Raw genomic sequence first — 24,632 nt, 5'->3', positions numbered from 1 at the left:
AATAGAAACTTGCGCATTAGGGTTGTTCATAAATAAAAATAATAATAATAATAATAATAATAATAATAATAATAATAATAATAAAAAAGATTAAACACAGGAAAACACCCTTTCTTGTATGGCTAGAATGAGGTTGTAGATAAAGTCAGGTAGCACTTGCCAACTAGTAACTTTTAACTTCATTTTAAGAGTTACGGTGCAGCAGAGGACAGCTCATGCTCCACTAAGGCTCTTGTGCGATTGTATATGCTAATATGAAACAGATGGAACAGTGTAACGGGGCACCAGCACGTTTAATAAACATTTGAAGCCTGGCTCCTCGAGTAAAGCATATGGGCGCATAGATGTTGCTATGTATATGCCGATTGCTACTACTATCTTTGGTTCAGGTTTGGGCCTTCTTTCACATCTTCAGGCTGCTTCAAAGTAGCAGGGATAAGTTGTTGGTGTTGAGCGGCTTTCTTTTTTCGACCCCCCGGTATCGGGGTGATACTGTCTGTGTTAGTATGTTTGAATTGTTACCTGCAACATACCGCACGGAGGTCAAACAACACGACACAGTTCTTGTTCGCTTCACCGCTCGCACTCCATCGCCGCCATACGGAAGCCGTAATGTTCCTGGCTGATTATACTATATATATAATACACTATACAAACAGATGATTTGCACTTTTAATTTTTGCTACCCCCCCAATCTATCCTCGGTTTAGCTTTACATTTTGGGCCACCTGAAGGAGGACAATGTGGCTGGTTAGCTCAGTTGCGTCAAATGTGGTACTTACAACACAAAGGTTGCGTGTTCGATCCCGGTATGGGCCTGTTCATTTATTGAATCAATGAAGAGTTCACAGAGCGCAAGTCATTTTTGCTTGTACGCCGCAATGTACCCTCGGTTTCTGTCTACATTTAGGGCCACCTGAAAGGGTTAAAGGGACGGTGGGGCCGGGATGGCCATGTTTTCACTAACAAGTTCATTTTCTATATTTATTTGATCAGGAAAATGGAAAGAGTTGTCATTTTCTATTTTATCAATAAATTACGAGAAATTAGTAAACAAGTGACTCCATGAATAACGGACCTTGTTAATGAGGAGAATGGCCGCGCCAGCTAGCGTTCTATCCCTGTTCGGCCGGAGTCACGGGAGTAACTGATTCCACACCCTGCATTGGAAATCATTGTACTTTCATTGCTTATAACGTCCAAAAACAGCGATCAATTGGCACCAAAATTTATATGGACATATCTACTAATGCCCACTTCAACATATCAAAAGGATTAACCTCTCCGTGGCTGATTTATATGAGGATGAGGAAATGTGGGAGTGAGCAGAGCTACATAGATTTAGACTGGGACGAGTGCACACTGCTTCTTTGCTTAAAAAAAAAACAAAAAACACTGCCTCTTTGCTGATCACGGTTAGGATGAGCGAGGCATTTAACACCAGTCAGGATATTTACAGAAGACTGAAGTGAAAATGAGTAGACGTGCACTTTTATTTGGATGAGGAATGGCCCCATTTTCTTGACCGACAACACGCTGTCCAATTTGGAATGTAAACACCCGAAAAGGTACGTTCCAATGCGGCTAAACTCGGTTGTGGAGTCAGCCTCGCTGGAACGCTTTGTTCTTAGAACATTGACGCTTGTTCGATGTGGGCTTACCTCACTCTTTGGCGGCTCTCTGTCTGACGACACACGCGACTGCTTGGGAGGCAACCCCGCGACTTGAAGATCGACGCAGGCTAGACGCAGAGTAAGGAACTAATGTTGTTGTGATAACACCTTTTGTTTTAACGACCTGAAGCTAGTTATTGCTATTAGCCATCCCGTGATCCTACCTTTAGCCGGGGAGGGAAGAGGGGGGCGTAAAGCTCCAATCTGTCTGTTGCTGCTGCAAGCCGCCGTCTCTCTCCTGAGAGCTGACACGGGTTGAGCGTCGCTAAATGTCCGAAATATAATCAGTCAGGGTTCGTGTGCGCATTCATGCTCTTGTCCGCTTCAGCTTGTGAAAGTGGAGGAGCAATCGCCACTGTATTTTTGATTTTGTGGAGGTGATCATGATGAGATCACGTTTTATGTCAATAAATCCAAACCATTGTGCAGAACACTTTTATACTTTAACAGGTAGAAGTGGACAAGAGTAGTAATGTGCATTTGCATTTTGGTGGCGATTGGTCACCGTTTTAGACAACAGAACTGACAAAGCGAGCAATATTACCACGCTTGGCTCCCTCCCATGACGTGGACAGCTGAGACCGAAAAATAACCCCAGAAAGGGGTGTCGAAATTTGTCGTAAACCTAATCACAAAAAAAGCCCTTAAATCACTACAGAGTCTTTTGAGGTGGGCATTTTGGTACTAATGTAATTTTTACATGCAAACCTATTATATAAGTGCCAATGTTAAGCTCACCCAAGTATCCCTTTAATGTGGCTGGTTAGCTCAGTTGGTTAAGAGTGCAGTGCTAATAACACAAAGTTAGCGAATTTGATCCCCGTACGGGCGAGTACCTTGATTCAATCAATGAAAATTTAATGGACCTCAACAAATTTTTTCTTGTACGCCGCAATGTTCCTTCACTTTTTGTTTACATTTTGGTTGCACCTGAAAGGACGAAATGTGGTAAAAATTGTATATTGCAGTTTAGTAGCAATTAAAATGAAATTACAATGACACAGAGTCTGTTTGTGAACAGCATTTATTCACCAAAAAATGACAAAAAAACCCACATGTACATATTAGTGGGAGGAGCTTTATACTAATTTCATTGACAGTATAGTGTAGTGAACTGGTGAACAACATTATCACCTGTCGTTCATGACAGAAGTCGCGGAACAAATTTGCATGGTTGTCCTTCAAATGTTTGGACAAATTTGACATGTTGCCTCCCTTCGCGAGGCAGACTTTGTAGCACTTTGTAGCACAGAAGCACCGCAGTGCAAGCAGCCGCTTGCAACAATGAAAACATGGCTGACTGCATGGTGTTATTCAGAACAGGGATAAACTTTTGCTTTACAGAGAATTACGAGAGAGAGCAACAGTGATGGGTGATGAGAGGGTGTCTTGTTCAGTTGAATATCTGAATATAATTTGGCAGCAAACGGTTATACTCAAAAGCTGCGAATTAAAACTACCGGAGTGTACAGGTATTATAATACCCATGTAAAGGTAATCGGCGATTCCTTGCAAAGATGACAAACTGTACACCGTACGCGCAGCTTTGGATTTTGGAGAGGTGCGCAGCAAATCGGCTGCATCGGTGTTAGGGTTGGGTATTGTTTGAATTTGGACGAATTAATTATTTTTATTCGATTCCGGTTCTCAATTCCGATTCTTAAAAAAAAAAAAAAAAAGGAGTTATTTTTGGACAAATCACATGAACTTCTCTGTTCTTCTGTTTCATGAACTTTTTACTATTTGTGAACTTTACCATTGGCTGGTTACCATTACTCAAAGGGCAGTTTTTAAACAGTATATTTCAATAATGTTTTCTTTTCACAAGAGCGTTACTTTTGAGAAGTTGAGAAATACCCCTTTCAGCTGTTACTGAAAGCATGCTGCTGAACACCAATTGATTGGCTAACCTTGTCTTGCTTGAGAAAGAAAATAAATATGGCAAACACAATGCTGCATTTTAAGGGCAAGCAAGGAAAGTATCTAATCTAAGCAGTCTATGTAAACATATGATGTATATTGTGACATCACAAGGGGGCGTGTAGTGGAGGGACGCTACCTTCCATTTGAGGGGCCGGTGCCACACATTAAAATGGCCGACAGTGCAGGCACTACGTTTCCCAGCATGCCTCACAACCCCAACAGGTGTAGCTGTTTAAGCCCTTTGATTAAAGCTGGTGTGGCTGGATGGCCGAGACAATGGGAGAGAAAAAAGAACAGAGAAAGGACTGGACAGAAGCACAAGGGAGCAACTTACTCAACGTGGAGGAAAGTGAACTTTTGAACAGACTTTAGTTGTAATTTTTGTAATTTATGAGAACCTAAGTTGATACCTTTGGCAACTTGACTTTTTCCACGTATTGGCACGTGACAAAGATAATAAACGTTGATTTTGTTGAAACTCTGGTGTAAATAGACTCCTCTTGCACTGGTGGACCCATCGTGCTGTCACAATATGTATGTACAGTGTTTATGTATATGCTGCAGCTGCGTATGCCCATCCATCCATTATCTGTACCGCTCATCCTCACAACGGTCGCGGGGCGTGCTGGAGCCTATCCCAGCTGTCTTTGGGCAGTAGGCGGGGGACACCCTGAATTGGTTGCCAGCCAATCGCAGGGCACACAGAGACAAACATCCGCACTCACAATCACACCTAGAGGCAATTTAGAGTATCCAATCAACTTACCATGCATGTTTTTGGAATGTGGGAGGAAACCGGAGTACCCGGAGAAAACCCACGCAGGCACGGGGAGAACATGCAAACTCCACACAGGGAGGCCGGAGCCGGGATCGAACCCACGACCTCTGAACTGTGAGGCGGACCTGCTAACCAGTCGACCACCGTGCCGCCTGCAGCTGCGTATGCTATAAGCTAAATATTAGCTGGATATGTGTGGATTTGTGTGTTGAACTTGTTGGCTCAATGTTGTCATTAGATGTACTCAGCCGATTCACGCGTACGCCCAGAGTCGCCACCGTCACGGCCCGCGCTTGTGGACGGTCGTAGTGTCTGGAGTTGTTTCTTCAAGTTCCATAGCAGCAGTGTTGTTTACTCAGCGTGTTCCTTTCTGAGGTAGACGGGCATAATACAAGCAGCACTAACGGTTGTCTCCAATCGTGCATCTATACTTGTCTACAGTCTATGTTGTGACCCGCTCGATGTGACGTTACGCGGCATGCAATTCGGACCCATTAGCTGACCAAAAACATGCAATACGCATGTAAAATACACGTATCAAGCAGCAAACTTACATGCATCAACGAAACAATAATCATCAATGTTAGGTAAAAGACTATTACATAGACGGGCGAGAATCCACTTCCGCTTATGCTTAATTAGGGTTTGGCATTGTTTGAATTTGGACGATTCCGGTTCAGATTCCGGTTCTTTGATTTGATTCCGGTTCCTAACGATTCTCGATTCAGATTCTTAAAACAAAAAAAAAGGAGTTATTTTTGGACAAATCACATGAACTTCTCTGTTCTTCAATTACATGAACTTTTTACTGTTTGTGAAACTTACCATGGATTATTCAAAGGGCTGTTTTTAACCTAATATTTATTTTAATACATTTTTTGTATTATTATTTTTCACAAGAGCTTTATTTTTGAGAAGTTCAAGACAGTACAATAATGCAACTGTTACTGAAAACATTCTACTGAACACCAATTGATTGACTAACCTTGTCTTGCTTGAGAAAGAAAATAAATATGACAAACACAATGCTGCATTTTAAGGGCAAGGAAAGTCTATCTAATCTAAGCAGTCTATGTAAACATATGATGTATATGTATGTACAGCGTTTATGTATATGCTGCAGCTGCGTATACTATAAGATAAATATTAGCTGGATATGTGCATTTGTGTTTTGAACTTGTTGGCTCAATGTTGCCATTAGACGTACTTAGCCGATTCTGACTTTTGGGTCATAAGCTGCATCGCGTCAGTTCCATGGCTAGGCGTCGGCCGAATGAGCCAGCCGGGCCGGCCCCGGGCAGGATCACCGACCCCACGAAGGGCAACTGCTGCCACCGCAGCGGCTGCTGGGTAGATCCGTGGGCAGGGGTGCACGTCCAGAGTCGCCGGCGCCGCGGCCCATGCTTGCCGGCCGGTACAAAGCGAGCGGAGGGGCTGACCAAGAGGACCATGGCAGCTCGAGTGGGGGCGAGCTTCCGTGCCATTGCGACGCAGCTTCGGCTGCAGGAACCCAGCGCTGCGCGCACACGTTTTTTTTTTTTTTTTTTAAGAATCGGTCGTACTTCGTTCGTAGCGCTTCCGCGCGGCTAACTAGGAATCAAAACTTAGCACTGTTAGTTTAAGGTCTAAATCATGATACTTACCCTAATTATCTGACTCCAAATTATTTACCATATATTTATTATTTGAACCGACATTAACTTTAGCTTCACCTTACCTAGCAATTATGCGTGCTCGTTCCGTAAGAGAGAAGACCAGAAAGCCAATCAGCCGAATCACCGAGATTTTATTCCTAACAGCAAAAGCTAATACAGTATCGGGGGCTCGGTTCCCTCTCAATACCTCTCAATCTGTGCGCTCCTGTGGCCATCAGAGAGCGACACCACACCCGAGTTGCCCCGAACAGTTATAGAAAACAATATGCAATTTAAACACACCAAAAACACTAGCCACTATCATTTCATTAGTTACATGGTATCTGCAATATATTTCTTCATATGCTGATTGATTAATAAATGATTAACATTTATTAACAAACTAATAATAAAACCCTTCACTCCCTCTCATGGCCTCATTTATGAGGCCATACCACATATTAATGTCTGTGCTCTGGATGTACTTACACCGCCGCCTCTAAAGTGATGTCATAGGAGGGCCCCACGCTTGCATCCTCCTGTGGCATCAAGACATATTGACCACCCGGAGGCAAGGGACCCACAGTTTTCTCGATCAACCTTACTGTGAGAGATCTAATACATGGAATGCAACAACAACCGCAAATTACCATAATAGCTGCAAAAATAGCAACAGCAAGCAAAATGGAAGCAATCAACCCTTTCCAACTACCAAACATTTTCATCCAAGTATCCCAAATACTATTGTCCACACCTGAATGTTCTTTCATCTTTTTATTGAGTGTCTGTAGTCCTTCAAGCGCTCTAGTCATTCGTCCTCCTGGGGCAGTATTATTGGGTACAAATGTACAGCAAGTGTCGCCAAACATCCCACACACACCTTGTTTTTCTGCTAATATCATATCAAGGGCCATGCGATTTTGGAACGCCATAAGTGACGTGGCAGCCAATTGCTCATGCACTGCAGCCAATGATTCGTGCGTGTAGTTACCCAAACGCTGTACATTATAATGAACATAATTAATTCGGTCAACATTTTTATTGGGAGTGATCCACACCAACACACTTTCGAATCCTGCTGACACCTGATTAACCAGTTTGTACTCGTCTGGAACCCCTCTTGGGACTCCTATTGCGTCAATATAGGTCGGGTCATTGTTGTCCATCCACTCTGGGGATGCACGTCTATGTCTAGTGAATAAGTCCTCCATTGGTCCGTCCCAGGGATCGCCAATGATCTGAAAATCAACAGGCATGATAAATCAAGTATAATTTTTTCTGTCTGGTTCAGCTCCCACTTGGAGCCCTTCGGTGCCCTGTACACCGTTTGTCTTTTGCAGGTGTACGCCAGATACGACTTCTGGGTCGCATAGTCAGGATAGTCCTGGTCAACGCTGTCCTCCGTCACTCGTAGCCCGTCAGTCCCCTCCGTGTCGATCATCATCAAAAGCCATAGAAAAACAAAAGCAACACACACTATTACTCCTAAATATACTGGATTTTGCAAAAAGTGAAAAAATTGTAAATGTGGGTGTCTAATGGCCGGGTCGTCGTCACGGCCAAACCACTGGATCCTCATTTTTGAGGGTTAAAGTCAGGAGCAGGACGCAATTGAGAATATTGATACCACTTTTGCCGTTTGTCACCAAGCTGCGCTGCGTGGGTTGTCCTTGCTAGGACACGGAATGGGCCTTTCCACCTTGGTTCAGTCCACTTTCTGGAGATGACTCGCACATACACGTATGGGGTGAGGTCTGATTCCAAGGTATCTTCAGCAGCTGATGATTTTGCTTTCTCCACAACCTGAGCAGAAACACTGGACACAAGAGCATTAAGGTATGACCAATGACGCGCATGTGTTAAATCTGGCATCAGCACATCTTCTGGAGGCACCAATGTTGATGCCGGTCCTGGCATTAAACGGCCCGTGAGGAGCTCAAAAGGCGCAAAGCCAGTCATTTTATTGACCCTCTGTCGGACAGCTAATAGCGCCAGTGGCAGTGCTTGAAGACACGTTATTTTGGTTTGTGACATTATTTTAGCCAATTTTTCCTTCAACGTACGGTTCATTCGCTCAACTTTACCTTGGCTCTGAGGATGGTACACACAACCAAACCGATGCTGGAGCCCCAACATGGCTTCTACCAAGGCTTTGTTGTTAAAGTGTGTGCCATTATCAGACCGGACCAAGGCCGGGAAACCATGGGTTGGGATGTAATGGTTAACCAATGCTTTAATGACAGAGGTCGAGTCCTCCTTCGCGCACGGATAGGCCTCAGGCAACCCAGAGAAGGAATCAACCATCACCAAAAGGTAACACTTGCCATTCACACTTTCACTCATGTCAGTAAAATCAATCACAATTTCAGCACCAGGCCACGGAGCTGGTTGAAAAATACCTGGTTTTGGTTTTAAAGTTGGTCTTGCATTAAATGTCTGACATGTCTGGCACTCTGAAACGTATTTCCAAACTACATCTGTCATTTTGGGGTGCCACCAATTTTTTAATTTCACCATCATCGGGTGAGGCCCAGTATGTGCAATTGAGTGAGCCTCAGCCAAGATGGATTACATAAGCTCACCTTCTGGGAGAGTGGGCTGGCCTCTCAGGCCAACCCACAGCCCATCAGGTCTTTTTACGGCCTTCGCTGCTATCCACATGGATTTTTGTTCAGGAGACGCCATTTCTTGCAAATGACAAAGTTCATCATGAGTGGGTGGGAGTGGCAAAGCTGCATCTAGATGTTCACCATCAACAATGATGGCCTCATTACTGACCATCATTCCTACCTCAACAGTGTAGCCCGCAACCTGTTTGGCCAGCGAATCAGCCGCCTGATTACCTTTGGCTACCGTGGTGTCTGCTTTTGAATGTCCGGGGACTTTAACAATTACTACTTGGAATGGTTGCGCCAAGGCCTCATGTAATCTGAGCATGAGGTCACGGTGGGCAATTGGTGTGCCTTTGGCAGTCATGAAACCATTTTGGAGCCATCCCTTGAGGTCAATAAGGGCGGCTGAAACTGCATATGCTGAATCCGAATAGATGGTGATTGCCTCACCATGACATTGTTCGAGCGCCAGAGTGAGTGCCAGTACTTCTGCCGCTTGGGCAGATGGACGTTCTGTTATTTTCTACGTCACTAGTGGCTGGAAAGAACCATCTCGCCATTCGACTGCAGCTGCTGCCGCGTGGAGAGAACCACTCTTATTGCGCCAGCAGCAACCGTCTGTGAGTACAACTCGCCCTAGGCCAAGTGGTTCAGCATAAAGATCGGGTCTCACTTTGATCTGGTTCTGTATTTTTAATGCACATTCATATGGGCCAACCAAAAATTGGTCTGCCATATTGATACCATTGTGAACAAAATTGATGTTTGGTGCTGTTAAAATTTTCATCAGTCTGGCTTGACGCAATGGTGTCAATACAAATGATCCTGAAGCCACAAAGGCTGACACAGAGTGTTCCGTGAGGACATACAGTGGATGTCCCATGACCAAATGTGCAGCCTTCTGTAAAATTTTACCTAAGCCTGCTGCGTAACGAACGCATTCTGGGTGTCTTTGCTCAAAAGTATCCAATGGGACGCTACAGTACATTAAGACTGCTCTCCCTCCTTATGCTTTTTGGTAAAGAATACCATTCACTGTTTGGCGTGTGATTGACACATCTAGGTGGAATGGCTTGACATAATGTGGGGTCGCCAAAGCAGCCGCTGAGGCGAGTTCTTGAATCAAAGTTCTTGAATCAAAGTCACAAAAAGTCACGAAGGACACTTGTTTTGGCCACAAAACATGGGATATAATTTCTGCTGTATCCACATAAACCCAGAAAGGGCAACATTTCCTGGACTGTGGTTGGGCCTTTGTGATGAAGAATGGAATTCCTGTGATCTGGTGACATTGCAAGGCCAATGGGGGACACCACTCTTGCCAAAAATGTAACCCTTTGTCTGCAACATTGCTGCAACAACTTTTTCTTTGACACCTTGAAACCCAACTCATGCAGTTTGGTCAACAGCCTCTTAGTAGCTTCCAAACATGCTTCCTGGCTGGCTGCTGCAATCAATAAATCGTCCACATATTGCAACAAAATGGAGACTTCTGGAATCTCGCATGGTCGCAGAAGCTCTTTCGAAACATGGTTGAAAATGCCAGGGGAGTTCTTGAACTCCTGTGGCAATCTGGTGTATTGCAACTTACACCCTTTGTAAGAAAATGCAAACACATGACGAATGTAGGGATCCAACGGCACACAAAAATACGCATTGGCCAAATCAATCACTGTGAACCACTTGTACATGGGACTTAAACTTGTCAGAATCCTGTGAGGATCTGGTACTGGTAACATTGGGGTCAATGTGACATCGTTGACTGGCCTCAAATCATGAGCCATTCGATATGTCTTTTTGTCAGCCTTTTGAACGGGTCTCAATGGGGTGTTCCACTGTGAAATTGATTCTTCCAAAACGCCTGCATCCCACAAGCCACACAAAGTTTCTTCCATGCCTTCGTCTGCCTCTCTAGGCCATCTATACTGGGGCCTTCGGACAATTTGATTTTCATCAATTGGCAACTGAATGGGGGCAACAGTATGACACTCTCCAACATCAAAAGGGCCTTTGGACCACAATTCTTCTGGTAAACATTTTAGCATCTCATCAGCTTGTTCGTGATCTGTAAACTCTGCCATGTGTCCTTGACAACAACAACATTTCCAAATTCCCTTCATCTTTCATTGGTTGCATAATTTTGTCTGCTTTGTTTGATGGTGACCAAAACAAATGTGGGATGTGAGTCTCACGCCAATCTGTACTTTGAAGCAATCGTTTCACCATGGGGCCCAACTGGCGGGGTTCATGTTCAGGTGCCACTGCCAATGAAACATGAGGAGCGCCCTCCGACGTCATTTTAAACCATGCCATTTGCTCAGGGGCCAAATCAACAGCTGCTGCTACGCCTTTCTTACCAATCAAAATACATGAAGAGGCCAACGTCCAAATTTTTCCCTCAATTTCTTCAAATGAATCTCTATAGACATCATCATGCTCCCTGTCATAGTACAATGTACAATGCAGGGGATCCACTGGCGGGTGATATGGGGCTATGGAACAAATCCATGGTTTCCACATGAGGAAAGTAGAAAAGACACCACCGCCAAATGGAGTCTCTGGATTCAAATGGACCCAATATATGGTTGCAGTGTTGTTTTCCGCTGGAAGCGGGGCCATTAGCCATTGGCCATGAGTTCGCAGCGCCTGTTGACACTGAATGGTCTGCCCGTCCGGAAACGTGACTGTAAGTCCTTTTGGTCCACACATAATTTGTGCTTTGACTGCCATCAACATGTCTCCCCCCATTAAATTAATGGGGGTTCCTGTGGCGTGAATGTATTCATGCCATAAATGCTGTCCAGTTTTGTTGATTCGTGTCTCAAGAGGTTTTGTGAAAGGCAGAGTCTGTGGTTGTCCCGAGAAGCCGACCAGCGTTGTACTGCGAGGGGACAATGCTGCTTTCGGCAGTGGCAAGTTAATGGAAGAGTATGTTGCGCCCGTGTCCACTAGCACGGGTTGATTTGCCACTGTTAGTTGAAGCATGGGCTCTGCCTGGCCACTGCTTCCCGAGCTTCCCAGGCCTCCCTATTCTTATTGTCCATCCCACTGATCAATACTTTGATAGTGTTGACCTCCCTGTGGTTGGGCCCCTGGTTGCTGCGGCACCTGCCATGGACGGTTCCCTCCAGGTTGGACAGGACCGCTGGGTGGGATGGGTTGTGGGGGCAAATGTGTCCCTCTTCCGCGGGAGGCAAAATGGGAGCCGCCGTTGGGGTTGTTAGGGCACTCCCTGGCCCAGTGGTTTGGATCCCCACACAAAAAGCATGTCCCCAGCGGGTAGAATCCTCGTTGCTGTGGCAGGGTATTCCCTCCCCTTCCCCTGTATCCACCACGGAACTGACCACTCCCCCTACCAGCCGCCACTGGAGTTTGAAACATCTGCACTTCCTTTTTCTTACTCTTTTCATCTTTGGCCTCACCATGCATTTTAGCTAGCTGCATTTTGAGCAGCTGCTTGGCTAGATTATTTTCTTCACTTTCAGTTTTAGCTTGTTTCTCAGAAAATGCACGGCAATGATTCATCAAATGGCGCTTAAACCTTTGTTCTGGACACACCAAAATATCTGGATCACTCATCAGTGTCTTTTTGACCTCTGAAGGTAATCCATCTATAATAGCTGTGCGGAAGAGTGTTTCTGCTTCCACCGACAAATCAGGGTGTTTCCCTGTCGACTCAATCCAATTCTCCACACGTCAAATAATGCTGTGCGGGAGACATCTTGCGGTCATATGGAAACATTGCAGGTGCCAAGTCAGTTGGCTGAGGAAAAGTCAGCTTGATTTGTTGGAAAAGCTGAGCTGCCACATGGGGAAGCGGTGTGTCCCCACCCAAATGGGAGGTACCAGCCGCCTCCTCCAGTGCCCCAATCTGGACCAATGAACAAGCACCAGCCAACATTTGACGAATATCACCCAAGAGCGCAGCTTTGTCCACTCATGAGTGCCAAAAATTTAGACCTTTCCTCCTTTGTGGAGTGGGGGCATTTTTTCCATCATTGCCGTTAAATCACTTAACACCACAGGCTCATAATGAACACCCCTTGCTGTAGTTACCATAGGACACATGACCTCACCCTTTTCTTTTTGTACCATCTGATGCTTTTTCCTTCTTAAATCATAGCCACGCACAGCCATCCTGTCATCATCTTTCCCTGTTTCTCTTCTCTTCTCACTTCTATTGACTTCCTTCAACATCTGTCTCTGCTGCGCTATCTGTGTATCTTCCTCATTCTCACTATCTTCGTCTTCTTGTCTCAGCTTGTCCTTTCTTCTGGCTGCTGAGTTCCCCTGACACCGCTGGCCAGTCACCAATTTCAACATTATGTTCTCTTGCTGTCTCAATGTTCCACCAACATCCTCATACTTACTCTCACAATCATTATCTTGACTTCTCAACAATACACTTTCTGGTACCTTGTCACCTCTTTCTCGACTTCCTATTACTGTGTTATCTGTTTTGAGGCGGATGGCGTAGACATAATTACTCTACTTCTTTCCGCCTCATGTCCTGCAAACACACGTCTCTTTTCTCTGTTCAGTGCCTGCTCTATCAATTGAACCACACTAGTGTCTGCCCGCTCACTCTCACCATCAATGTCCATCACCACACGGCCACCCAATATCACCACAGGAGCCATCATTCCCGCATCGCCATATGGTGGGGGTTGAGTGTGAGTAACCTGCATGAGTGGGGCGTTTGTGTCAGACTCCAAAGAGGGGTAAATGCTTGCCGCTTTTACTTCCTCCTCCTTCGACACTGAGGCTTTAACGCCATCAGTGTTTCCTTTGTCTGTGTCAGCTTTTGGTACTTCTTTATTTGTCTTGACAATACAAAGTGCTGTCTCTGCGATGCCCAAATTATGGACAACTCGCCTAAGCTCCTGTTTCTCTCCAATTTGTTTTTCTATTTTAGATTTTTTATGACACCCTGCATCTTCCTTCGCTACTTCTAATTTCTCCTTTTCGTTTTTGATCTCCGTTTCCTTTTTGTGTAATTATTTGGCCTAACGTTCCAAATCCCAGGGGGCAGAAAATCCACTAAACAATTTATCTTTCTGCAAGTTATCAAATGCACGACGTAATTTTATTCTTTCTCTTTTAACTTTGTTACATTCAATTCCACTCAATATTTGCACTTCCAATACAGCATACATTCCTTCTATTTCATCCCATTCATTCCTGTCCCTATCACTTTCAACATCACATTCATTCTTTACCCCTTTGTCACTCATTTTGGATCAATGTTAGAAATCAACTCTCACAGATGGATTACGTATTCACCAATTTATTTTTGGGAGGCCTCACTTCTCCCGGAGATCTCACTACACTCCAGTTATTTAACTACAGTCGTCACTATAGTTGTCTACCACGACGAAGCATTAGGTCCGTGACCTATTCAACACAGTTTATGAAAGTCCCAGACTTCACTATCATACACTTTTATCACAAAGGTTATACGTAAGTCCCAGACTTCACTACCGTATAATATGACAAACCAACAATTGACACAACACTTCCCTCAGATTTATAAATCAGCCAATATGCAGAATTTTGAATAGACAACAGGTATTCTGCTTACCTTTTAGTTGATCTCACGAGAAAGGAAGTGTCACACCAATGAATGGCCAGCTGTCAGAACGTCACACAATTCAACAAAAGGTCCCAGACCTTGGAGACAGAGTCCCAGACTCCGATTGGTGTCCTGAAGTCCGCAGAAATTCTCCCTTAGGATCACGTCGGGGTCACCAGAAAATTGTTAGGTTTAAGGTCTAAATCACGATACTAACCCTAATTATCTGACTCCAAATTATTTACCATATATTTATCATTTGAACCAACATTAACCTTAGCTTCACCTTACCTCACAATTATGCGTGCTCGTTCCGTAAGAGAGAAGACCAGAAAGCCAATCAGCCGAATCACCAAGATTTTATTCCTAACAGCAAAAGCTAATACAGTATCGGGGGCTCGGTTCCCTCTCAATACAGATCTGTGCGCTCCTGTGGCCATCAGAGAGCGACACAACACCCGAGTTGCCCCGAACAGTTATAGAAAACAATATGCAAATTAAACATACCAAAAACACTAGCCACTATCATTTCATTAGTTACATGGTATCTGCAATATATTTCTTCAGATGCTGATTGGTTCTCTTTTCCCCGCCATCTCAGATGACGCCTTTTCTTGTGCACATGACTCGCTGGGTTGTAGCTCCTGAAAACACCAAGTTATCTGCATTCCAAGAGGCCGGGGCCTTCAGAGAAACTGTGTCCCCCGCCTTTGTCTCCCTGTTTTTCACTGGCGGCACCTGGTACCATCAAACCGCCCACACATTGTGTTCCTCTGATACATCCGCTCCCCTGATACTGCAACCTTGAAACAGCTCTACTTCTACTCATTTGTAATACAACTTTGAATCATTCATAAATGGTTAACATTTATTAATAAACTAATAATAAAACCCTTCACTTAGCACCGACATTCTAAAATCTGAACAGTCCCGAGAGATGTCATGTCATGTCATCTTCCAAACCGCTTATCCTATATAGGGTCGCGGGGAGTTGCTGGAGCCTATCCCAGCCGTCAATGGGCGAAGGCAGACTACACCCCGAACTGGTCGCCAGCCAGTCGCAGGGCACACATAGACACTGTCACTGAGCGGGAATCGATCCCACGCTGCCCGCACACAACTCAGGCGTGTGTACCACTACACTATCAGCGGACGAACTCCCGAAAGATGAAGGATCCGGTTCCACTCGATGCCCGATTCTCGGTGCCCAACCCCATGCTTAATCCATCTTTTTTTTTTTCCCGTTTACCGTTTATCACCTGCAAAATGGGCGTCCGTCATAAGCGGATAGACGGGCCAGTCCGTCGGCTAGGTGGAATACCCAGCTTTGCCCTCACCACATACACAACGAATGCATGCATGCTCACAACGCATGCATGCTCACAACGCCAATAGATAGATAGGTTAGGGTTGCGGTTGGGCTGTCTAATCAGCTTCCGGTTGGAAGTTTCGCACTGATAACACATTTTGGCAGAATAACTGGTCACGTTGAAGCGTCGTTAATGGTGAGTGATATTTGTTTCAATATGTTTCTATGCGGGCCCCGCAAACTGTCTTCACACAGTCAGTGGCACGTTGGGCTACTGGCATGTTGGGATACTGGTTCATTGGAATTGGAATTTTTGGAAAATAAAGTAAATCCGATTAAAAGCTATTTTGATGAACTATGACATCTATAAAAGCCAAAAATTAAGCAAAATTTTAAAGGAAATTAAAAATTGCATCTTGTTGAGTTTAGAGTAGGGCTCCAGAAACTTTTTATAGGTCTTGAGCTACTGCACATACAGTATGATTGCAGTTTTTGGTAGATCTTGGTGAAAAGTTCAACCAAGGCTGTTTCGTAAAAAAAAAAATGTAACCAAGCCATTCTTAAAAAACTCATTAAACTAAGAAAATATTTTTTAAATATGTTTGCCAAGTGTGATGTGCGTGCAAAGTTTAATGTTTTCACTAATATTGATACCATCAAAATCGGTGTAATTTTTCTTAGCAAACAGCGCGTCACCACGGCAATAGTGTTGGACGAAATAAAAAGCTTTGCTTTTATTTTATGTCTTGACCATCTTTTTTGAAGTACCAGTAGTAACAAGACTAATTTTACATACAATATGCCTCCAACTTTTCGGGGTCATTTGACTGAGGCATTTTGTAAAAACTGCACGATAAAACTAATACAATATTGATATATTGCAAGGCATGATGTGTGTAGATGTCTTCAGTCCTTGGCTATCATCAAATATCAAAAATTTGAAAAGTTTGGATGATCTGAGTCAAGTTAAAACTGTATTTATTGTCACGTTGAATAATCAGACTTTGCGGCATCGTCAAGGCCACACCCTTTGCCGAATAGTCGCAATATTTGGCGTAGAGCAACAGCAACGTGTTGAAGCTTTTCTGACAAATTTTCAGGCGAATTCATTGAACGGGCTCCGTTCAGTAAATAGAAATGTAAAAAATGACAATTTTTGTTGCCCCTACGTATAGCTATGTTTATATCGGAATATTATCATATAGATGTCTTCAGGTCGTGACTCTTTACGTACAGATGAAGTTTGGGATTTTTTGGAGCATGTGCAGGGGAGTTATTAAGGTTTTTCTCCTGTATGGCGAAGGAAAATATTTATGCCAAATTTGATGCCCCGCCTATGTCATATAGTTTATCAAAACTCAACAAATTTTTCCCAGTTGTTACCCCAGGTCTTAAGATGCTGTATCCGAAGTTTGAAGTCAATCGGATGAATCTTCCGGCACATGGGTGCAAAAGTATGCACCCTGTAAATGTCCAAAAATGGTCCAAAATTGGATATTCAAAAATCCATAGCTCACTTTCTGTACACTTTAGACTATGGCTGTAATGGACTTTTTTTGGACGTCCTTTTGCTGCTCGGGCCCTAATAAGAATTTCTACGAAAACAATAGGGTCCTTGCAGCTTTTGCTGCTCGGGCCCTAATAAGAATTTCTACGAAAACAATAGGGTCCTTTCATCTTTCGCTGCTCGGGCCCTAATAATAATAATAATAATAATCCCTACAAAAACAATAGAGACCTCGCAGCGGTTCGCTGCTTTGCCCCTAAAAATTTCAACAGAAACAATAGGGACCTCACAGCGGTCGTTGCTCGGGCCCTAATAATAATCCCTACAAAAACAATAGGGACCTCGCAGCAGTTTGCTGCTCGGGCCCTAATTATCTGCCAGAGCAGTAAGATAATTGCACTAAGTAAGATTTCTTAAAATAAGAAAAAATATCTTGTCTTTTGAAAATAGAGAAATGCCTTAATATAAGTGGTGAAACACTAATTTCAAGCACTATATTAGGTAAAATAAATCTGAAATTAATTTACCATGCATGTTTTTGGAATGGGGGGAGCAGAGTACCCAGAGAAAACCCACGCAGGGACACGCAGGAAAGCCAGGGCTGGATTCAAACCCACAACCTCTGCAATGTGAGGCAGACGCGCTAACCACTTACCATGCCACCATGGAGCTCATCACAACACAAAGTGTGAAGTGTGTTGATAGTGAAGTGTGTTGATATTGGTACAACCAATTACTAGGAGGTTCTTGAAACAGGTTTTTACGGCTAAATGGTCTCTGAAAACAAACTATAGCATCAAACTGAGACTCTGATAGTAACTTAGCTTATTTTGCATGTAAATGAAAGAATTTTAGGCTCGACAAAACAAGAAATAAAAGACAAATAATCTTCAACCAATATTCATAACCTTACAAATTCTGATCTTGCATAGCATATTATTCTCAAAACAAGATCAAAAAGACTTCGGCTTGATATTAGATTCTAAGTCTAGGTTAGGTCACTGATTTTTGCGGTAAGGCCCAATTCACCCTCACCCAGCAGAAGGCCCAGCGCACCTTTTACACCTCAAGCCAACATGGGCCACCTGACCCCTATCGAGAACACACTACAAAACAGAGCTGGGCATACTGCTTCTGTGACGGACTGGTCCCTTATCTGCCCATGATGGACGCCCATTTTGCACGTGATAAATGATAGATGGGAAATTAAAAAAAATAGTCGGACTAAGCATAGACGGAAGCCCATTTTCCCCCCATCTATGTAATCGTCTATTTTCATCGTGATTGAAGATGTCTGCCTGAAATGGTAAAATGTTCTGTTCGCTTTTATTTTGTAATCCCTTTTTCATGTTAAATGGCTAGTTGTATTGCCCTGTTCACATAGCGTCACTATAGCGTGCGTTTTTGTATTGTTGCCACAATATTCAAAAGTAAATTGTTCGAGAAAGTACTGTATGTCTTCATTGTAAACAAGAATGTTTAAAAAAAAACACTCACTGAAATAAGTTTGATCTGTTTTTAATGATGCTACTTGTAATTCTGAAAACCAGAGCTGGGCACTTGACCCTTTTTTGCCGGTCCGGCCGAGACCCTCCACCCTTGCCCTGGGTACCCTTCCGGCCTCGACTACCGCCCTGTCCCCCCCATACTACGAACTACGTGATGCATCCTCTCCTCCGTGTGGGAAACTGTATGTCATCGCGGCATGTGACATAATGGACCAATCAGAGCAGCAACAATTCCTGATGTGTGCGTGGCATGTGTTGCAGACCTGTCCCGAACAGCACAATGCGTAGGTCATGTGAATCAATGTGGCACTTGTCGCTCGCGCCAATGCGGTAGTATAAAGAAGCCTGAAAAGAAGTCCTTCACCGAGTAGGCTGAGATGATATTTGGCCGCCTCGCGACCACGTCACATGCATGAGCGCCGATTGGTGGGCCGTACTAAAATCCACTTCCGGCCATGCTTAGTCCAGCCCTTTTTAAAAAATTGTCAGCCCCCACACCTCGCCCCAAAAATGGGCATCCGGCCGGGCCGGAGGGTCCGACCGGTCCGGCCCCGGGACGGACTGCCCAGCTCTGCTGAATACCAACATTGGCAATGAATAGATTAAAAATAAAAATATGGCATGCAAAAATATGGAAATTGCATATCACAATATTCTTATCACAGCACGCAAACACACTGACAACGGTTTTGTGACATTTAACCATTTCAGCTGCAGGATCCAAAAATTCAAGACACGATGGCTTTGATCTCAATTTGAGCATTTGTGAAGTCAGACATTGGTGCACAAAAAGGCCTGACCCATTGCACTGTAGTTTATCGCAAACCTGTCAGGTAGGCTTTGAGGGATCTCACTTTGTGTCCTGGGGTAAATGGACTGGCTATCAGTCCAGGGTGTAACCTGCTTCTTTGCATTTAACCCAAGCTTGGAGGACAAAATTGTCAAAAATGTCTTGTCTTGTGTTAGGATTTCATAGCCATATTAAAACAGTTCATAAGTAGAATGATTAATCAAAGAATGAACAAAAAATGGTGTGTAGAATTGTTAATTCTCTAAAAGGTAGATACTGTACATAATGCATTCCTCATTCTCTTCCTTTAGCTCTTTGACAAAGAAGCCTCCAGATGTGACCAAATCTCGCAAAATGAAGACAGAGCACCTCATCAAAGTAGATGATCATGACTTCACCATGAGGCCAGCATTTGGAGGTAGGTAGCTGCATTTTATGACTCTTTTTACTTGCAGTTTGGTTGATAATGCTTCTCAAAATATATTGTATTATTTTTGTCACCTGTCATTACACAAAAACTATTTGAAAAAAAGCTTTATATTTTTTTTTCAATAAATCTTGTGAAAATAATACAATATACATGGTAAATAGTGAATGGGCTGTCACTTATATAGCGCTTTTCTACCTTGGGTACTCAAAGCGCTTTACAGTGCACCTCATCGACCTACTGATGACGCAGCATCTGGAGCAATTTGGGATTGGGTATCTTGCTCAAGGATACTTCGACATGGTCACCATGGCCGGGGATCGAACCCACAACCTCCGGGTTGGGAAACGACCACACTGAGCCATGCCGCCCCATACATAAATAATGATAATAATATAATGTGAAATATAGCATTTTTGTAGAAAAATATACCACTGTACTGTATAGCCGCGGATGTCAATCATTCTAGTGGAGTTTGTTGTGATATTGTTTTTGTCATGCAGAGGTTTTTGTAGTGATGTTTGAATTGCTCGGAAGACTCTTTAGATCTTCCTGATGTTAAAATACGATATTTGTGATTTTTCGTTAAAAGCTGTCGCCATGGCAACGGGCTGTTCGCAAATAAAACGATGCTGATTTTGACGGTCTTAACATGCATGAAATCTTACGAAACTTTGCACACACATCAGGCCTGGTAAAATCTTTTTTGTTAGTTTGTTTTACGTCGCAATTGTTTGAAAAATGGCTCGCTAGCGCCCCCTAGAACTTTTTTAAATATCAGCCCCGGTTGTACGTTTCACCTATATCTACGAAAATTTCGTGGCATATGTAACAGGCGAAGACCAACAAAAAAGTCTCTTGTAGCCATGTGCTAACCCTAACAGGAAGTCTGCAATTTTGAATTTACTTTACAATTCGGCATATAAAAGCAGCTGTATTGTGATTCACATGATAATATCTTGTCTCGATGAGAGTCTACACCTGAAGACATCTACGAACTGACTTTTCATTGTGGTGGGAGTGCCACCTACTGGCTAAATGAAGTTTATGTTTAATTCTTTCATGTTTCTCTCCTGGCAGGTTAGCCAGATCTTCCTCATATGTGCTCAAAAGAGTGTTTAGGTCTTCATGATGTTAAAACACAAAGTTTGAGATTTTTCGCAAAAAGCTGGTGCCGCGGTAATGCCCAGTTTGCCAATAATACAATATTGAGTTTGAGAATGTAAACATGCACGAAAACCCATGAAACTTTGCACACATAGAAAGCCTGGTAAATTATTCAATAATTAATTATTCAATTGTGCAATCTTTAAAAGATGGCTCGCTACCATCCCCTAGAAAATGTATGAAAATTGGCCCCGGTTGCATGTTTCACCTATATTAATGAAAAATTGAGAGGATATAAAACAGAAAGAGACCTACAAAAAAGACTGTTGGTGCCAGATACAAAACCAAAGAGGAAGTCCACCATTTTGAATTTATGATGTACGAGCATCCCAAGGTGCCGGTACCCCAACGTTGCCAGGGCTGCGAGGCCCTTTATAGCTGCTTGCAGCTCTAGTTATTATTATTATTATTATTAGTTATTTTTCTGACCAAATGATCGCATTTTGAACCCCTAAACATGCACGAAAACCCACCAAACTTGGCAGTCTCATCGGGGCTGGCAAAAAATGTGATCTTTTAAAGTCGCCGTAAACGACGCAAACAAAATGGCTCTGTAGCTCTACCTAGAGTGGGAAAACAAAATAAAATCCCAGCCCGTTGGACCTAGGCCTACGAAAATTGGCAAGCAAGTGGAGCACCCCGAGACGTACAAAAAAGTCCATTGCAGCCATAGTCTAAACCAGGGGTGTCAAACATACGGCCCGCGGGCCGGATCCGGCCCGCCTGGTGGTTTGGTACGGCCCGGGAAGAAAGCTGCATTGTATAAAAAAAAAATGAATTTTGTTTAAAATTTGTAGTTCTTGTATTATCCGCTAGGGGGGGCAGTGTTTTAGTACATGCAGACAACATGAAAGCAACACGGCGGCGGAACTAGGACCACCTTGACCTGGTAAAATTGAACGTATGTACAGCGTCTATTGGCGACAATTGCATTATCTACTTTTCCGTTTGCCTCGCACCCTCATCAGCAAAATGTCTTTGTCAAAAAGGAGAAAAGTAGACACAGAGTGTCGGACTTTTCAAGAAAAATTGACATGTTCTTATATGTTCACGGAGGTGAATGGGAAACCCGTGTGCCTGGTGTGCCAGCAGCAAGTTTCGGTGCTTAAAGAATACAATATTCGGCGCCATTACGAAACTCAGCATGGTGAAAAATACAACAGTTTGCATGGAGAATTGAGAAAACAGAAGGTAAATGAAATGATGGCGCGTCTGAAGAAACAGCAATCTGTTTTCACCCGGAGCCGAGAAGCCAGTGATGCTGCGGTGAAAGCCAGCTACCTAATTGCGAGCCAAATAGCAATGGCATCAAAGCCGTACAGTGATGGAGAGTTCATCAAAAACTGCTTGCTGACGGCTGCTGAAATTGTGTGTCCTGAGAAGCGACATGCTTTCGCCAATATAAGCTTGACAAGAAATACCGTGGCAGACAGGATTTCGGAACTCTCTGCAGATTTGGACCACCAACTAAAACGCAAAGTGGGGTCATTTGTGGCATTTTCTGTTGCGATTGATGAGAGTACTGATATCACGGACGTCGCTCAACTGGCCATATTCATTCGTGGAGTTGACAAGACTTTGAATGTCACAGAGGAGTTTCTCGAGCTGGTGCCGATGATCGACACCACAACAGCTGAGGACATTTTCAGCTCCGTCATTGGAGCGCTGGACAGAGTCGGAGCGGACTGGTCACGCGCCGTAAGCCTGGCTACTGATGGTGCGCCGTCAATGATCGGTAAAAAGGCAGGTGTTGTGACAAAGTTCAGAGATAAAGTACAAGCCGCAAATGGGGGAGGTAATTTTTGGACATTTCATTGCATTTTGCATCAGGAGGCATTATGCAGCAAATCGCTAAGAATGGATCACGTCATGGAGGTGGTTGTCCGAACTGTTAATTTCATCCGAGCCAGAGGTCTCAATCATCGTCAATTTGACAGCTTTCTCAGTGACTGTAACATTATCCATGGTGTGCCTTATCACACGAACGTACGATGGTTAAGTAGAGGTGCTGTGCTAAAGCGCTTCTTTGATTTACGTCATGAAATCGGACAATTCATGGAGAAAAAAGGTAAACCTGTTAAGGAATTACAGTGCCATCTGTGGCTGCAGGACCTTGCGTTTATGGTTGACATCACTGAGCACTTGAATATTCTTAACAAAATGTTGCAGGGACGCAAAAAAATCGTAACACAGTATTATGACAGCATACGTGCATTCAAGTTAAAGCTCGGGTTATGGGAGACGCAGGTGGCAAGCGGTGACCCTGCTCATTTTCCCTGTTTAAAAGATATGTGCGCAGCAAGCGTTAATTCTGACGTGAAACGGTACAAAGAGAAGATTTCAGGGCTGTTGATGGAGTTTGAGAAAAGATTTCAGGTTTTTAGCGAACTCGAAACAGATTTTGCAGTTTTTCGCTCACCATTCACAGTCAAAGCTTCTGATTTGCCCGTTGCCATGCAACTTGAAATCATTGATTTGCAGTGTGATGTAGAACTGAAGGACAGATTTGCCTCTGTAAGCTTGGACACATTTTACAAGTACCTCCTACCAGGCTATCCCGCATTGACAGCACTAGCTGCTAAAACATTGTCCATGTTTGGGACAACCTACCTTTGTGAGCAAGTTTTCTCACTAATGAACATTAATAAAACAAAGCTGCGCTCAAAGCTCACACATAAGCATTTGAATTAGATTCTGAAATTGGCTGCTTCTCAGGACATGATGCCTCATATTGATGCACTTGTGCAGGATAAACGATGTCAAGTTTCAAGGGCAAATTCCAAGCAAGACGAATAATTGCTGTGAAAGTTATTCATTTGTTCAAATTGCTTTCCAGATGTTGAAAAACAGTGTTTTTAAGTTCCACAAGGCTGGTACTAAATGTTTTTGGAACATTGTTACTATTTCTGTGATCAGTTTTATGTACAACACACTTAAATATATGTTTAACTGTGTAAAAGTGTTGTTAAAATTGCACATACTTTATTTATGTTCTTATGTTATTCTCTTGTTTATAATATATTGTTCATAATGTAAAAGGAAAATTCTGTTAATAAACATTTTAATAATTTACTCATTCTTTGCACTAATTATTAGTATTAGTGACTAATACAAAGGAAAAAAGTGGGCTTATTGTTAGTTCTATGGAATTTTGCAATGAGTTTACTGGTCCGGCCCACTTGATCTCAAATTAAGCTGTATTCGGCCCGCAGACCAAAGGGAGTTTGACACCCCTGGTCTAAACTGTACAGGAGGTGAGCTATGAATTTTTGAGGCAGGTTAGCCAGATCTCCTTCATATTTGCTCGGAAGAGTGTTTAGGCCTTCATGTTAAAACACGAAGTTTGAGAGTTTTCGCAAAAAGCTGTTGCCATGGTAACGCCCAGTTTGCCAATAACACAATCACACAATTCTGATTTTGAGAATTTAAACATGCACGAAAACTCATGAAAATTTGCACACATAGAAGGCTTGGTAAAATATTCAATAATTAATTATTCAATTGTGCAATCTTTAAAAGATGGCTCGCTACCGCTCCCTAGAAAATTGATAAAAAGTGACCCCGGTTGCACGCTTCACCTACAGCAGGGGTGTTAAAGTCAAATGGACGGAGGGCCAAATAAAAGATTTTGCGCCAAGCCGAGGGCCGGACTGATAGCATGTTCATTGAAATTTTTAAAAATGTCCAGATTGGATTGGGTCCTTCGCGCCTGACTTTGCCTCTATGTTTGTC

The 24,632-nt window shown here is 43.4% G+C and overlaps 2 protein-coding genes across 3 annotated transcripts in view; both read left to right on the top strand.

Moving 5' to 3' along the window:
* Window positions 1-24,632, top strand: part of gabrr2a (gamma-aminobutyric acid type A receptor subunit rho2a) — a 155,742-nt gene that overhangs the window by 10,204 nt on the left and 120,906 nt on the right. For both annotated transcript variants that reach the window (XM_086048827.1, XM_086048826.1), the window contains exon 2: window positions 19,618-19,724. In XM_086048827.1, coding sequence (XP_085904953.1) covers window positions 19,618-19,724 — 107 coding nt within the window. The remainder of the gene's footprint in view (window positions 1-19,617; window positions 19,725-24,632) is intronic.
* LOC147137962 (general transcription factor II-I repeat domain-containing protein 2A-like) lies at window positions 21,919-23,874 on the top strand. Its single transcript, XM_086049795.1, has one exon. The coding sequence runs from the start codon at window positions 21,945-21,947 to the stop codon at window positions 23,589-23,591; it is 1,647 nt and encodes a 548-aa protein (XP_085905921.1). The 5' UTR covers window positions 21,919-21,944; the 3' UTR covers window positions 23,592-23,874.

Source organism: Filicampus tigris, chromosome 13, assembly GCF_054856515.1.
Source record: "Filicampus tigris isolate MCC_2025a chromosome 13, RoL_Ftig_1.0, whole genome shotgun sequence".
NCBI lineage: Eukaryota > Metazoa > Chordata > Actinopteri > Syngnathiformes > Syngnathidae > Filicampus > Filicampus tigris.
Note: the sequence above shows the minus strand (reverse complement) of the source record. Positions and strands in the feature narration are given on the sequence as shown.

Coding starts and splice junctions, on each gene's coding strand:
- LOC147137962 (XM_086049795.1), top strand. CDS start 21,945: ATGTTCACGGAGGTGAATGGGAAACCCGTGTGCCTGGTGTGCCAGCAG.